Raw genomic sequence first — 17,894 nt, forward strand, 5'->3', positions numbered from 1 at the left:
GAATAGAGGTTGTTAAAATTGAGGTGAAAAGAAAGATGCCATTTCGGATTTTAAATATCTGAATTTTGGGGTCCTGGGTGGCTCGGTCAGTTAGGCATCTGACTCTGGATTTCAGCTCAGGTCATAATCTCAAGGTTGTGAGATGAGCTCCATGCGTTCAGGAGGGAGTCTACTTGGGATTCTGTCTCTTCCCTCTGCCTCTTCCTCCTGCTCTCACGCTCTCTCTAAGTAAATAAATCTTAATAAATAAATACCTGAATTTTGCCAATTCAATTTGAATTCATAGTTGAATTGATTCAATCTCTTAGCTTCTTCTTCAGCAGACCTTTATAAGATTGCAGGTTGAGGAATAGTAACCACTGAGTTGCACCATGGTTTGTTCCTTCATTATGAAGTTTTTATGACCTTGCTACATTTTGTGACCGAGGGTGTTCCCCACTGCCTACTTCCTCTGTTGGTTTTAGTGAGATTTTTTTTGGCATGATTTGGAAACCTTGCTTTGTTCCTGGCCGGCACCTCTTGAGTCATGAGACGAAAGAATTTTTTATTTAAAAGTACGAGTTCATTGGACATAGGCACTTGTTGGTTCAAGAATGTCTTTCCCTTGTTCTCCAGTTTCCTTGCCATTTGGAACCTGAAATTAATCAGAATTTCTGTTTATATATCCTTGACCTGTATTTTCTTCAAGGTCTCTCCATTATAAAACTTGACTCTAGGTTCCTAATTTTCTCTTATTCTCCTCTTCACTCTAGACCAGCACTCCCCATAGAAATTCAATACAAACCACATAAATAATTTTAAAATAAAAAAGGAAAAAGTAAGAGGTGAAATTAATTTTAGTAATATATCTTATTCAACCCAGTATATCTAAAATAGTATCATTTCAATATGTAATCAATATAAAAGTTATTAATGAGATACTGTACCTTCTTGTTTTTGAACTAATTACACCTGTGGCACATCTCAGTTTGGACTAGCCATTTTTCGAATGTCCAAAAGTCACATGTAGCTAGTGGCTACTGGATTGGGCAGTGCAGCTTCAGAGCATCCCCCAAACTGACCTGTGAGCCTAAAATAGAAAAACCCATTTCAGTCTACCTTTTGTGTGTTTCTTTTGCTACTCACACATTACACTTCACCTCTGACATTTATGGTCACCAAATGTGTGGAGGTGTTGTCCCTACACAAGCAATTTTCTGTAATACTGGCTAGGTGTCCTGCAGTTTAATTCAATTCTGACATTGTTTTCCTGGAGGTAGTGTCAGACCCCACAGGTTAAGTAAGGGCTCAGTCCTATGAGACCCCTCCCCCGAAACACACACACACACACACACTTCAGAAACCAGTCACAAGCCCAGGTGATAACCTATGTTTCTGACCAGTGACTCTGTCCTTGGGTTTGATTAATTTGCTACAGCTGCTTATGGGACTCAGGGCAACAGTTGCTTAAGTTTACCAGTTTATTAAAGGATGTGATAAAGGATACAGATGAACAGCCAGATGAGAGATACATAGGGCAAGGTCTCGGAGAGTCCTGAATACAGAAGCTTCTGTCCCTGTGGACAGAAGTAGGATAATCACCTTCCTGGTGCGGATGTGTTCGCTAACCTGGAAGCTCTCAGAACCTCACACTAAAGGGATTTTTTGAAGGCTTCATCACATAGGCATGATCAATTATTAATTCCATTTCCAGCCTCTTTCCCCTCTATGGAGAAGTGTGTATGTTGGGGGTGGAGGGTGCCGAAAATTCCAAGGTCTGTCTTGGACCAGCCACTCTCCAGGAGCCCACATAGTCGCCTCATTAGTACACAAGATGCTCTTCTCACTCAGGAATTCACAAAGGTTTGGGACCCCTGTATTAGGAACAGGGTCAAAGACAAATATTAAAAGGAGTTGCCCTTACCACTTAGGAAATTACCAGTTTTAGGAGCTCTGTGCCAGGAACCAGGGCTAGAGACCAGTATATATTTTCTATTATCTCACACACCCAAAGCACCCTCTGGGAAAGGAGCATCACATTTCCTACCCCTTCTACCCCGCAGTGATATTTGATTGTCCTAAATAAAAGGGTCTTACATGGCTTGAAAGTGTACATGAGGTCTTATTGTACATTTTTAGAGTATACTCATAGAATTAGTAAAAAGGTGGGACGCCTGGGTGGTTCAGTCAGTTAAGCATCTGCCTTCAGCTCAGGTCATGATCCCAGGGTTCTGGGATTGAGCTTGGCATTGGGCTCCCTGCTCCTTGGGGAGCCTGATTCTCCCTCTCCCTCTGCCTGCCATTCCCCCTGCTTGTGCGCACTCTCTCTCTCTCTCTCTCTCTCTCTGTTAAATAAATAAATAATCTTAATTTCAAAAAAAAAAAATGTAAAAAGGTGAGACTAGAAAAGGAAGGTAAAGCTTATGGCAGAGAGAGGAGGATCTTGCAGTAAGGCCTTTAGAAAGGAAAAGGAAGAGGAAGGAGAATGTACAGGTTCCTTATGTTCAAATGGTGGCGGTTGAAGGGAGAAGGGAACTGAGATATGTGTGAGAGTAGTGAGTAGTCTGTGCTTTATTGCAAAGTTTAACGAGCAGAATTAAATTTATGTAACCTTGGGTTATAACATCATTATCTAACATATAGTTCTTACGCTGTGCCTTAACTATTCTAGAGCTTTCCGTTTTTTAAATAACGTAATCAGTATACAACAATATGAGCAGGTACTGTGATTTTATGTTTTACAGATGAGAAAATAAGACAGAGATGAGTCTAAGAAATAACCTCCTCAGCCATACAAATTAGGTTGAAGTGAACTTGTTAATTTTTCTACCTTAAGTTTCTATGCTTAGCTATTCTGCCTATCTACAAAGACATACCAAGACCCAGATATGAATAAAGGCAAGGAGTCAATAACTTAAAAAATCATAAAATCCAAAAAATTTGAACATTTAGATATAGATTCAGGTAATTCTATCCCCTCAAATTCTTTAACAAAGCAAACAAATAAAAATACGTATCTATATGGTTAAAATTCAAAAGCCAGAGATCTTAAGAAATTTCTAGGAATCAAAGAATGGTGCTTGGGAATTCGTGGAATAGTATCTGTCACACACCTGAGCCACACAGTTGTCTCAGGATGATTTGTTGATTTAGTGATTCCATTCTGGTACACTGCCAGATGACCAAGTTAGCATAACGGGGTACCCGAGAGTTCCCATGTTTAAAGTTTTGTGTTTTTTTTTTTTTTTTTTTACATTCCAGCTGGCACTACGAGATGCACTTTTGAAAAAAAGAAAAAGAATGAAGTAACCTGCAAGCAAATTTTCCATTCCAAGAAGAATGCTAAATTTGAATCATTATTTTGAAAATTAATCAAGAATGTTTGTTTACATTAAAAAGTCCTGAAGCACTGTATTGTGAAAAACACAGTAAACCTGGTAGCAATTTAGTGTTTTGTTTTGGAGATGGGTAATGGTAGGCATGTTTGAAATGTAACCAGTAGTGGTGTGGTAAAATCATTCTTATTGAGCATCCTTGAAAAAGAAAAAAATGTTGGGTGCCTACGAATTGTCACTGTAGATATAAAAGACGAATGGGCCATAACCCCTCACAGAAGGCATTCACAGCCTGTTTGGGAAATAGGAGGGGCCGATGTGTGTCGTAAGTGTATTTATAGTGCAGTGTAAATAGTTCTCTATTAGAGATAGGTCTGTGCTTCTCTGGGGTCATAGAGGCCTCTGCAGGGCATGGGAGTTAAACATTTTCTCTTAAAACAGGACAATGTTACAAGAGTAAGAGATTCTTACTTGTATATAGGCTTAACCTGCTGAAAACAGGTCCCTGCTGTACAGATTTTTCGTAGTCAATTTAGCTCTTTAGTCCATCCAAAAAATGTAAGTATTTTTTCGAATGCCAGGTACAGGCTTTTTGGTTAAGACCTCGCTTTTTAAATTGCCTTAAGTATAAATAGTAATCTTGGAGTGTCTTTAGTTTGTCTTTTGGGCTGCCATCGAGGAAAAAGAAATCAGATTGGTTTCCTCAGCCTGCCTTCATGCCGTAGTATTTTTAGCCCACTGTTTGCTTTGTCTCAATAAAAGGTTCCTAATGTCAGGTAGGTCCTGTTGTGTGTGTTGAGTGCTGTATTGGTCTCCCTTCCCTAGGCATGTCTGAGTAGATTTCAGGGGACACAGAGCCATGGTCAGCGTCTGTTTGCAAGTCATTGCATTTGGAAATAGTTTGGTGCCTTTGCCTCAGATTCCCTAGATCATATTGGGATAGATGAGAAAAGTGTTCTATGATACTTCAGAATAAAAGGCAATTTTCTGCCCACCAGAAATAGAAGCTTCTAAAGCTTCTCTTGTTCACTTTCTGTGTTCACTTCTGGTTTTATTTGAAACTTTGGGACCTTCCGCAAAGATGCCTCAGATTACTGGCTATTACTTGTGAAATCGGAAGTTTAATGATTAAGTTGCACTGGCCTGGTGAGAGGAGTTCTCAGAGTCAACTTCAGCAACTTAACAGGAAGTGTCCGATGCAAATTTGACATTTCAGACCTGAAACTTTTTTTCTCTCTCTCTCTTTTTTTTGTTTGCATTTTTGAACTGGGTGTCTCCTTGAGAGAGGCAAATAAAATTCAAAATGGCATAGCAGCTGGGGTTCACAGCTTTGCTGCATGACTTGTGATGGTACCTGGAAGTGTCATCCATCCTTTCCCTGGACCTTTGTACCCCATTTAGAGGCCAGGGGGCCAAAGTCCATTCTGTGCTCAGACTTCTACTGTGGCTTCACCCTGCCCTTAACTGAGGTTTATATGCAAGATAGAAAAATATCTAGTTTAAAAAGGTGAAAGTCTTAACTCTTATTTCTTAATTGCATAGTATCTTAATTTGACCCGATTCCTTTTATTACTTTATAAATCTTCTCTTGAGAATATGTTCTGTAAACCTGAAGATCAAAGTTTGGATGCTGTCAGCAAAGGCAGAGTGATCTTTTAGGGTCCCTTTTACCTTGAAGACGTCATCAGAGTCTGAGCTTCAACTTTTCAGTCTCTGTTTTTTGTCAGTCCTGAGGATGGATGCATTTCAGGGATGAACTCCCATTTCCAAGCTCATAATATAAATAAAATGATGTATAAATCTAGAATGCTGATACACCATGTATGTGATCTCAGCAAGTTCCACAAAAGGCAGAGTCTGTTCTCTGCTAGATCACTAATGCTCATCGGTGCCCAGGATGTTAGGTGCCTAGCAAGTATTTGAATACGCGATTTATTCCCTGCCAGTTCTCTCTCTCTAAATATAATACCATCTACCTCATTGGTTGTTTTGCAAATTTTGAGACTGTTATAATAAGCACTTACCATGGTATTTGCCACAAGGTAAGCATTCAGTAAATTTCACATCAAAGATTAGTATCTGTTTCTATTTTTTCTATATTTTGTTTAATCTTTGTGAAATGAAACAACAATTAGAGTTGCTACAAATATTTGTTTTGCCCCTCCTCCATTCTGGGGGGAATTAGTTTGAAATATAAAAATGTATATTGAATGCTCAGTGTGTGGGTTGCAAACACAATGTTTGTGTCACATGGAAACCTTCAATCCAACGAAGGAAGTAGGCTTACAAAATGACAGTACAGGGCTGCTATGGAGCTATCAGAAAAGGCACAGCACAGGGCTGAGGGCACCCTAAAAAGAGGGAGGTTCAGCTGGCAGGAGGGTGAAATGGCCATTAGCTAACAAACGGCTGCTTATGATGAACTGGAAGCAGTAGGAACTATTCCTGAGTCATAAAAGTTACGGTTTAAAAGGTGGTATAATTTCTTAAAAGTTATGTATCGATTTTGTTTTCATTACCTTATATTCTATTCTTTGAAAATTTGTAATCTATTTAAATTGTCACATGGCAGCTCAGAATCAGAATGTTTAATTGGAATATTCTGTTCTTTAGATAAACACGTTTTAAAATGTGTTACCAGGAATAATACAGTTCTACCAAATGACATCCTTTCATTGTATAAAAATTAAAACTAAAAATTATTGTTTTTTTAATTGTAGTTTATGAGATTTTAAAAGAGCTTGAAAGTGAATAGAGAAGTAAGGCACTGACGTGGAGCTTTTTCTCTTTTATAAGGAAATAAAATTCTCTCCTAGTACAGTCTTTGGTCAGTACTTATTTAAAAATGCAGAAAAAAACAGAGCACAGCTAATTCTGTACTGTTTAAACATCATATGTTTGTATAGGGCACTTCTTAAATGGTAATCTTGTCCTGCAAATTCTGCTTTCATTGTTTTGTCAATCCAGTTTCAGTGTGGAAATGGTTAAGTTACGATTTATCCACATTATGGAATATTTTGAAGCCATAAAAATGTTTACAATAGGAAATGCTTATTATAAATGAAAACAAAATACAAAAGTATTTATAGCATCATCAAACTAGACATGTAAGAAAATGAATAAAGGCCCAAGAGGAAATACTGTGTTGTTTATAAAATGATACTGGTTTTTTTTTTTTTAAGATTATTTATTTATTTGTTTAACAGAGAGAGACAGCCAGCGAGAGAGGGAACACAAGCAGGGGGAGTGGGAGAGGAAGAAGCAGGCTCCCAGCAGAGGAGCCCGATGTGGGACTCGATCCCAGAACGCCGGGATCACGCCCTGAGCCGAAGGCAGACACCTAACGACTACACTACCCAGGCGTCCCTAACTTGGATTTCCATGATTATTAGAGAGATTGATATGGTTTCACATAGATTTTTGTCATTTGGTTCTTTTTTTATAGCTTTTTGGTTTTTTTTTTTTTAATTATTGATTAGTAGGAGATCTTTATATATTCTGGATACCAATTCTTTGTCAGTTACTTATGTGACACATCTCTCCACAGATGGGCATTGCCATCTTTGTGACAAACTAAGTTCCCATATATACCTTGGGTCTGGGAATTTTCCAAACCAGTCCTGGATCCTTTTTTTTTAAAATAGACTTTTTTTTAATTTTTAAGATTCATTTATTTATTTGAGAGAGAGAGAGAGAGCAGGGCTGGGGAGGTGGGCAGAAGGAGAGCAAATCCTGAAGCAGACTCCCCGCTGAGCACAGAGCCCAACGCAGGGTTCGATCCCAGGACCCTGGGATCATGACCTGAGCTGAAACCAAGAGTTGCCGCTCAACCAATTGAGCCACCCAGGTGCCCCTGAACAGACTTTTGTTTTAGAGCAGTTCTAGATTCACAACAAAACTGAGTGCACCAGAGGGATACATTCATTACAGTTAATGAACCTACATCATTATCACAAGTCATAGTTTACATTAGGGTTCACTCTTAGTTTTATATATTCTGTGAGTTTAGACAAATGTATAATGGTATTTATCCACCATTATAGTATCATAAAATGTCGTTTCACTGCCCCTAAAATCCTCTCTGCTCTGCCTATTCATCCCCCTCTTCCCCCAACCCCTGGCAAGCACCGATGTTTTTACTAGAGTTTTGCCTTTTGCAGAATGTCACAGAGTTGGAGTCATGATACTATATACCATTTTCATTCTGGTTTCTTTCATTTAGTAATATGTACTTATGTTAACGCCACGTTTCTTCCTGGTCTGGATAGTTTCTTTTTAGTGCTAAATAACTCCATCCCCTGGCTATAGCATGGTTGGTTATCCGTTCACCTACTCAAGGACATCTTGGTTGCTTCTAGATTTTGGCAATTACGAATAAAGCTGTTATAAACATCCATGTGCAGGTATAGCCATAAGTTTTCACCCCTTTGGATTAATACCAAGGAGAGCAGTTGCTAGATCATATGAAAAGAGTTTGTTCAGTTTTGTAAGAAACTGCCGAACTGTGTTCCAAAGTGGCTGCACCATTTTGCTAGACTTCTTAGCAGTCCTAAGCTATTCTCCTCTCACATTTTACTATAATCAGCAAGAAGGAGGTAGGTGGCAATGTCAACACTTTGACTAGAAATCTAGCTAGGTTATTCGGTTCTTTAGTTACATTTTCTACCTTCCACATTATTGTAGGTGACAGTGTTGTTAAATGTCCTGCCACTAAGTAACAACCACCTTTCTCCAGTGGCCAATAACATGTTCCTCACTTCCCCTGAAGCTACTACTGGCAGTCTCCTTAATGGCCATCAGACCTCTAATAGTCTATTCAAGGAACTTCGGGCTTTCACTACCTTCCAGCTGCCACCTACCACTCAGTTCCAAAGCCATGCCTACAATTTGAGGTGTTACGGTGGTAACATTCACGTCACCTAACTCTTCATTAGTTATCTACTGCTACAGAACAATTGATCAAAATTTAGTGGCTAAAGCAATGAACATTATTCCGTGGTTTCTGTGGATCAGGAATTTGGGGGTGCCTTAGATGGGGCTAGAGGATCCACTTCCAAGGTAGCTCATTCATATAGCTATTAGGAAGAAGACGCCATTCCTCTCTGACTCTTGGTAAAAGGTCTCAGTTCCTCAAGGCAGGAACCTTTTCACAGGGCTTTGTAAGTGTCTGCGGGGCGTGACAGCTGGTGTCCTGCTACGTGAGCAATCCCAGAGGGCAAGGAGGCTGCAATGTGTTTTGTGATCTTGCCTTCCAAGTCAGACACCATCACTAAAGCGGTATTCTATTCATGAGAAGCAACTCATTAAGGATAGCTCACAGTCTCGGAGGGGAAATAGGCTCCACCATTGCACGGGAGGAGTGTTGAAGGATACGTGGCAATTTTTTGAAACTACCACACTGCTTTTAAACTGAACAAAATGAGAGAGGAAAGTCCAAGATGGAGTAGGAAACCTTAGTTTTGTCTGGTCCGAGGAAATCAGCTAGACAGCTATCAAATCATTCTGAGGGGCGCCTGGGTGGCTCAGGGGGTTAAGTGTCTGCCTTCGGCTCAGGTCAGGATCCCATCGTCCTGGGATCAAGCCCCACGTCAGGCTCCTGGCTCAGCAGGGAGCTTGCTTCTGTCTCTCCCTTTGCCTCTCCCCCTGCTTATGCTCGCTCTCTCTGTATCGCTCCGTCTCAAACGAAAAAATAAAATCTTAAAAAATCATTCCGAACACCTGCAAACTCAACCGGAGATCGAAGAAAAGAATAACTGCAACTCTACGAATAGAGAAGTGACCACTTTCTGCAAGGTAGGAGGTGCGGAGAAGTGAATCCGAGGCGGTATTTGCGAAAAGAGACTGCGGCGGGAGGGAGCCTACCGCGACCAGCTACCAGCAAGCGATAGAGCAGCGGAGCACGAAATCGGAAGTTTAGGAGCCTGCCCTGGTGAAGGACGTCGCCCAGGTGGCTAACTGGACAGAACCCTACCTGGGACAGTGCGGTCTCGGGAAGACTGGGGTGCCTGAGTGCAGCAGAGCTCCCAGGCATTGGAGCGGGGAAGCTGGCTGCAAAGAGTGAGCCCAGGAGTGGGCTCTCAGCTGGGGGTTGCCATAAACTGTGAACCGGGGCACAGTCAGGCGTGCTCTCCGGACAAGGGCCCAACCAGCTGCAGAACCGGGGAGACCCCCTTTCCCCCTCCCCCTCCCCTGGGGAGGAGTCAGCAGGGATAGAAACAGTCACAGGCTGGGTGAGCACAGAGTGCGGCCAGAAACCAGGGAGACAGGAGTGATTGACTGCTTTTCTCTGAGGGCTCACTGAGGAGTGGGCACCGAGCTTTCAGCTCTGTGGCAGGAAACTGGGAGGCCCTCATTTTCATTCTCATCCTCTAAAGCTGCCCAGAAAGCCTCAGGGAACAAAAGCCACAGAGAGCATTCCAGAGCCGCTTACTTGGCCTGGTCCCTTGGCAAGGGCTGTGCAATTCCGCCTGGGGCAAAGACAGTTGGAGAATCAACGCAACAGGCCCCTCCCCCAGAAGATCAGCAAGAACATCTGGCCAAGACCAAGTTTACTGATCAGTGAGGACCGCAAAACTCCAGCGCTAGGGGAATACAGCCCAGAGACTTCATGGCTTTTTTCCATGATTCTTTAGTCCTTCAACTTTATTTTATTTTATTATTATTTTTTTTAATTTTTCTTCTTTCCTTGTTCAACCATTTCTTATTTATCAATTCCTTTTTAAATTCTTTTTTAATTTTGATTTTTACAGTTATATTCTATCCCTTCATTGTATTTAATCTTATATTTATGTGTGTGTGTGTGTGTGTGTGTGTGTATATATATATATATATATATATATATATATATATATATACACATAAATGCAAGTTTTTCTTTTTTTAAAATTTTGGGATGCAATTTCTTCTAACAGACCAAAGTACACCCAAAATCTAGTGTATGGCTCTGTTCTATTCACCTGTCTGATCACATTCTCTCTTTTTTTCTTCTTCCCCTTTTTTTTTGTTTTGTTAAAGTCTTTTTAAATTTTCATCTTTACAATTACATTCTATCCTTCCAATGAATTTAATTTTATTTTTGTATATGTGAGTTTTTCTTTGTTTACAATTTTGAATTGTAGTTTCTTCTTACAAACTGACCAGACTACACTCAGGAGATAGTTAGCGTATTGCTCTGTTCTGCTCACCTGTCTATTTATATCCCTTCCTTTTTGTTGTTGTTGTTGCTGTTTTCTTTCTCTTTTGTTTTTTCTTGTCTTTTAATTTCCATTTTTACAGCTATATTCTACCCTTTCATTGTATTTAATTTTATTTTTATAAATATATAAATTTTTCTTTCTTTGCAATTTTGGGATCTAGTTTTCTTTAAAACAGACCAAAATACACACAGAACCCAATGTATTGCTCTATTCTGCTCACCCGTCTGATTATATTCTCTCTTTTACCCTCCCCTCCCCACCCCCCCCACCCACCCCACCCCCCCGGTTTCAAGTCTCTTCTGATTTGATTAGTGTATAGTTCTCTGGGGTCATTGTTGCCATTTTAGTATTTTGTTCTCTCCTTTATCTATACTTCTCTGGACAGAATGACAAGATGGAAAAACTCACCTCAAAAAAGAGAACAAGAGGCAGTACTGACTGCCAGGGACCTAATCAGTATGGACATTAGTAAGATGTAAGAACTAGGGTTCAGAATAACGATTATAAAGATACTAGCTGGGCTTGAAAAAAGCATAGAAGACACTAGAGAATCCCTTTCTGGAGAAACAAAAAAACTAAAATCTAACCAAGTTGAAATCATAAAGGCTGTTAATGAGATGCAATAAAAAATGGGGGCTCTAATTTCTAGGACAAATGAGGCAGAAGAGAAAATTAGTGATACAGAAGACCAAATGATGGAGAATAAAGAAGCTGAGGAAAAGAGAGATAAACACCTACTGGATCACAAGGGGAGAACTTGAGAGATAAGTGATACCATAAAGCAGAACAATATTAGAATAATTGGGATCCCAGAAGAAGAGGAAAGAGAGAGAAGGGCAGAAGGTATATTGGAGCAAATTATAGTGGAGAACTTCCTTAATCTGGGGAAGGAAATAGGCATCAAAATCCTGGAGGCTCAGAGAACCCCCCCTCAAAAATCAATAAAAATAAGTCAACACCCCGACATCTAATCATAAAACTTACAAATCTCAGAGAGAAAGAAAAATCCTGAAAGCAGCTCGGGACAAGAGGTCTCTAACCTACAAGGGTAGAAACATTAGATTGGCAGCAGACCTATCCACAGAGACCTGGCAGGCCAAGAAGGATTGGCATGGTATATTCAGGGTACTAAATCAGAAAAATATGCAGCCAAGAATACTATATCCAGCTAGGTTGTCATTGAAAACAGGAGAGATAAAAAGCTTCCAGGACAAACAAAAATTAAAAGAATTTGCAATCACCAAACCAGCCCTACAAGAAATACTGAAAGGGGTCCTCTAAGCAAAGAGAGAGCCTAAAAGTAACATAGACCAGGAAGGAACAGAGACAATATACAGTAACAGTCACCTTACAGGCAATACAATGGCACTGAATTCATATCTTTCAATAGTTATTCTGAATGTTAATGGGCTAAACCCCAATCAAAAGACACGGGTATTAGATTGGATAAAAAAGCAAGACCCATTGATATGCTGTCTGCAAGAGACTCATTTTGACTCAGACACCTCCAGATTGAAAGTGAGGGTGTAGACACCATTTATTGTGCTAATGGACATCAAAAGAAAGCTATGGTGGCAATCCTTATATCAGACAAATTAAATTTTAAACCAAAGACTGTAATAAGAGATGAGGAAGGACACTATATCATAATTAAAGGGTCTATACAACAAGAAGATCTAACAATTATAAATATTTATGCCCCTAACATGGAAGCAGCCAATTATATAAGCCAATAAATAATAAAAGTAAAGAAACACGTTGATAATAATACAATAATAGTAGGGGACTTTAACCCCCCCCCCACTCCATTTCAATGGACAGATCATCTAAACAGAAGATCAACAAGGAAATAAGGGCTTTAGATGACACACTGGACCAGATAGACTTCACAGATCTATTCAGAACAATCCATTCCAAAACAACAGAATACACATTCTTCTCGAGTGCACATGGAACATTCATCAGAATAGATCACATTCTGGGTCACAAATCAGGTCTCAACTGGTACCAAAAGATTGGGATCATTTCATGCACATTTTCAGACCACAATGCTTTGAAACTGGAACTCAATCACAAGAGGAAAGTTGGAAAGAACTCAAATACATGGAGGCTAAAGAGCATCCTACTAAGGAATGAATGGGTCAAACAGAAAATTAAAGAAGAATAAAAAAAATTCATGGAAACAAATGAAAATACAACTGTTCAAAAACTTGGAATGCAGCAAAGGTGGTCCTAGGAGGGAAGTATATAGCACTACAAGCCTTCTCAAGAAACAAGAAAGGTCTCAAATACACAACCTAACCCTACACCTAAAGGAGCTGCAGAAAGAACAGCAAATAAAGCCTAAACCCAGCAGAAGAAGAGAAATAATAAAGATTAGAGCAGAAATCAGTGAAATAGAAACCCAAAGAACAGTAGAACAGATCAATGAAACTAGGAGCTGGTTCTTTGAAAGAATGAATAAGACTGATAAACCCCTGGCCAGACTTATCAAAAAGAAAAGAGAAAGGACCCAAATAAATAAAATCATGAATGAAAGAGGAGAGATCACAACCAACACTGAAGAAATAGAAACAATTATAAGAACATATTATGAGCAACGATATGCCAACTAATTAGACAATCTGGAAGAAATGGATGCATTCCTAGAGATGTATAAACTACCAAAACTGAACAAGAAAGAAATAGAAAACCTGAACAGACCCATAACCATCAAGGAAACCAAAGTAGTAATAAAAAAGTCTCCCAACAAACAAGAGCCCAGGGCCAGATGGCTTCCCAGGGGAATTCTACCAAACATTTAAAGAAGAATTAATATCTATTCTTCTTTTTTTAAAAGATCTTATTTATTTGTTTTTGCAAGAGAGAGAGGAAGAGCAAGCATGAGTGGTGGGGAGAGGACAGAGGGAGAAGCAGACTCCCCACCAAGCGGGGAGCCTGATGCGGGATTCAATCCCAGGCCCCTGGGATCATGACCTGAGCCAAAGGCAGACGCTTAACCAACTGAACCACCCAAGCACCCAATACCTATTCTTCTGAAGCTGTTTTAAAAAATTGAAATGGAAGGAAAACTTCCAAAGTCTTTCTATGAGGCCAGCATTACCTTGATCCCAAAACCAGACAAAGACCCCACCAAAAAGGAGAATTACAGACCAATATCCCTGATGAACATGGATGCCAAAAATCTCACCAAGCTACTAGCCAATAGGATCCAACAGTATATTAAAAGGATTATTCACCATGACCAAGTGGCATTTATTCCTGGGCTGCAAGGTCAGTTCAACATCTGCAAATCAATCGATGTGACACACTACATAAATAAAAGGACAAGGACCATATGATCCTCTAAATAAATGCAGAAAAAGCATTTGATAAAGCACAGCATCGTTTCTTGATTAAAACTCTTCACAGTGTAGGCAGAGAGGGAACATATCTCAATCTCATAAAAGCCATCTATGAAAAACCCATAGTGAATATCATTCTCAATGGGGAAAAACTGAGAGCTTTTCCCCTAACGTCAGTAATATGGGAGGGATGTCCACCATCACCACTGCTGTTCAGCATAGTACTAGAAGTTCTAGCCTCAGCAATCAGACAACAGAAAGAAATAAAAGGCATCCAAATTGGCAAAGAAGAAGTCAAACCCTCACTCTTCGCAGATGACATTGATACTCTAAGTGGAAAACCCAAGACTCTACCCCAAAATTGCTAGAACTCATACAGGAATTCACAACGTGGCAGGATATAAAATCAATGTACAGAAATCAGTTGCATGTCTATACACCAACAATGAGACAGAAGAAAGAGAACTTAAGGAGTCGATCCCATTTATAATTGCACCCAAAACCATAAGATACTTAGGAATAAACCTAACCAAAGAGGCAAAGGATCTCTACTCAGAAAATGACAGAATACTCATGAAAGGAACTGAGGAAGACACAAAGAAATGGAAAAACGTTCTATGCTCATGTATTGGAAGAAAAAATACTGTTAAAATGCATATACTACCTAGAGCAATCTACTCATTCAATGCAATTCCTATTAAAATACCATCAACTTTTTTCACAGAACTGGAACAACTAATCCTAAAATTTGTATGGAACAACTAAAGACACGGAATAGCCAGAGGAATGTTGAAAAAGAAAAACAAAGCTGGTGGCATCACAATTCCAGACTTCAAGCTCTATTACAAAGCTGTAATCAAGACAGCATGGTACTGGCACAAAAACAGACACATAGATCAATGGAACAGAATAGAGAACCCAGAAATGGACCCTCAACTCTATGGCCAACTAATCTTTGACAAAGCAGGAAAGAATATCCAATGGAAAAAAAACAGTCTCTTCAATAAATGGTGTTGGGAAAACCGGACAGCCACATGCAGAAGAATGAACCTGGACCATTTTCTTACACCCTACACAAAAACAGACTCAAAATGGATGAAAGACCTCAACGTGAGACAGGAACCCATCAAAATCCTAGAAGGGAACACAGGCAGCAACCTCTTTGATCTCGGCCACAGAAACCTCTTACTAGACACGTCTCCAAAGGCAAGGTAAACAAAGGCAAAAATGAACTAGTGGGACTTCATCAAGATAAAAAGCTTTTGCACAGCAAAGGAAATAGTCGACAACACCAAAAGACAACCGACAGAATGGGAGAAGATATTTGCAAATGACATATCAGATAAAGGGCTAGTATCCAAAATCTATAAAGAACTTAGCAAACTCAACACCCAAAGAACAAATAATCCAATCAAGAAATGGGCAGAAGACATGCAGAGACATTTCTCCGAAGAAGACATCCAAATGGCCAACAGACACATGAAGAAGTACTCAACATCACTAGGCATCAGGGAAATACAAACCAAAACCACAATGAGATACCACCTCACACCAGTCAGAATGGCTAAAATTAACAAGTCAGGAAACGACAGATGTTGGCGAGGATGTGGAGAAAGGGGAACTTTCTTATACTGCTGGTGGGAATGCAAGCTGGTGCAGCCACTCTGGAAAACAGTATGGAGGTTCCTCAAAAAACTGAAAATAGAGCTACTCCATGACCCAGCAATTGCACTACTGGGTATTTACCCCAAAGATACAAATGTAGTGATCCAAAGGGGCACCTGCACCCCAATGTTTATAGCAGCAATGTCCACAGTAGCCAAACTATGGAAAGAGCCCAGATGTCCAATGACAGATGAATGGATAAAGAAGATGTGATAGATACATACCATGGAATATTATGCAGCCATCAAAAAATGAAATCTTGCCATTTGCAATGACGTGGATGGAACTAGAGGGTATTATGCTAAGTGAAATAAGCCAATCAGAGAAAGACAATTATCATATGATCTCACTGATATGTATAATTTAAGAAACAAGGCAGAGGATCATAGGGGAAGAGAGGAAAAAATGAAACAAGACAAAACCAGAGAGGGAGACAAACATAAGAGACTCTTAATCATAGGAAACAAACTGAGGGTTGCTGGAGGGGTGGGGGTGGAGGGATGGGGTAACTGGGTGATGGACATTGGGTCGTAAGGAACACTGGGTATTATATAAGACTGATGAATCACAGACCTGTACCCTTGAAACAAATAATACATTATATGTTAATTTTTTAAAGATGTTATTTATTTATTTGACAGAGTGAGAGAGAGATAGCAGGAGCAGGGGGAGGGGCAGAAGGAGAAGCAGGTTCCCTGCTGAGCAGGAAGCCTGACTGGGGGGAGAGGGGGCCTCAATCCCAGCATCCTGGGATCATGAGCTGAGCTGAAGGCAGATGCTTAACCGACTGAGCCACCCAGGCGGCCCACATTATATGTTAATTAATTGAATTTAAATTACAAAAATTAAAAAAAAATTTTACCTGAACAGGTAAAAAAATGAAAAAATAAACTGAACAAAATGAGATACAAGCTATAAAAACATTACATCCCATGTTTCTGACACAGTCATTTACCTTCATGCATTCTCCGCAGAAGTGTCTTTTTTAAACTCTGTGTTCTGATCCATAGATGAACCATGAAATCCATGTATACCGTCTCTGGAACCTGCACGGCATAGAAGCAGCAGAAAGGAGAGGGTTAGTAGTGTTTGTAATGGCAGATCTCCCTTTTAATCGAACATTTTAAACTGTCCTGTAACATGTATAACCTGTTAAAACTAGAGGAATGTAATACAGAAAATTATATGAAGCTCAGCTTAATTGTGAATAACGCCTGTTTAACCACAATGTAGTTTTGTTCATTCAATACATTTTATCATGGCTGTCTTACAGATCTTTTATTTTTTATCTTTTTAATATCATCCTTAAAGTGACAGAAAGTAGCTTTTTTTTTTTTTTTTTTTTTTTTAATGCAAGTGCACCTCTCTAAACTCAACTGATCTCGGTGATTCTCATGATGGACCTGTGGTGTAAGCACACACCTGCTGTTGCAAAGGAGCAAATTAAGACCAGGGTCTTTATTGAGATTTTAAGCCAAGACCAGGAAAAACTGGAAGCAGAGGCTTGAAACTGTAGCCCCGTGACATACAGGCCATAAAAATGGGGGGGGCGGGAATCAGAGGTACCAGTGGTGTATTCTATTTGATGGGGAGAGTTAAAAGCAAACTTGGAAAAAATGAACTTTCTAAATTTCCACTACACATTTATTTTACTTACAGAAGTCCCTGCTAACCATAAGAACGTCCCAGCCTCGCTGAGTCCGGTGATTTTCCTAAGAGAAGTTTTCTTCTCCCAGAAAAACGGAGAGAGGAGGTTAATGATCATGAGGTGGAGTCTGGATTGTGACTACCTGGCCTGGAGGCTAGCACGCAGGCCGGCCAGTGGTGTGACATGCAGCAAATTATTTAACCTCTCCAAGCCTCACACTGCTCATCGGGAAAAAGGGGATGAGTAGGTAGAACCTATGTTCGGCTTGTTTTGATGGTGAAATGAGAGTCAGAAAAAACATTTGGCACATAAATGTTAAATGTTAACTGACTCTTAAGCCTTTTTTATTTTTTTAACTGCAAAGATGTGGGAGTGTTGAACAGAAAATAATTCTCCTTCTCCTTGTAAAACCCAGATACATTTTTGGAAGACTTTAAATACAAGCAAATGAGGCGGAGAGGGAAGGACAGACCCCTTCCCACAACAGTAGGATTTCCCGCTACCTCTTTGCTACTGAAAATCATCTTCTTGAATCCCCTCCAGGCCCCAGTTAAACTCTCTGTCTGGACCCAAGTGGACGGCTGGGGCGGGGAGCGGCGGGAGGCCCGCAGCGTTCAGCGCTCTCGGGACCCGGGCTGCGGCCCCCGCGGGAGGGCTGGGAGCCGGAAGCGCGGTTGCAAAGCGGCACCCGCTGCTCTCCCGCGGTTTGCGGTCGGGAGGGACCGGG

General features: G+C 40.2%; 1 protein-coding gene and 1 long non-coding RNA gene across 3 annotated transcripts in view; one reads left to right on the forward strand and one right to left on the reverse strand.

Annotated features, from left to right (window-relative positions):
• Window positions 1-6,474, forward strand: part of SDAD1 (SDA1 domain containing 1) — a 28,996-nt gene extending 22,522 nt beyond the window's left edge. For both annotated transcript variants that reach the window (XM_045789791.2, XM_045789810.2), the window contains one exon: window positions 3,241-6,474. In XM_045789791.2, the coding sequence (XP_045645747.2) occupies window positions 3,241-3,288 (48 nt within the window). In that variant the 3' untranslated portion in view covers window positions 3,289-6,474. The remainder of the gene's footprint in view (window positions 1-3,240) is intronic.
• Window positions 344-17,856, reverse strand: LOC123787237 (uncharacterized). The gene is made up of 4 exons (XR_006778134.2): window positions 17,671-17,856; window positions 16,475-16,565; window positions 927-1,069; window positions 344-634 (listed from the first exon to the last, which is right to left on the reverse strand). It is a non-coding gene; the product is annotated as an uncharacterized LOC123787237 (long non-coding RNA).
• Window positions 17,857-17,894: the final 38 nt, after the last annotated feature.

This window comes from Ursus americanus, chromosome 8 (genome assembly GCF_024610735.1).
Source record: "Ursus americanus isolate L20-20 chromosome 8, mUrsAme1.1.p, whole genome shotgun sequence".
NCBI classification, from domain to species: Eukaryota; Metazoa; Chordata; class Mammalia; order Carnivora; family Ursidae; genus Ursus; species Ursus americanus.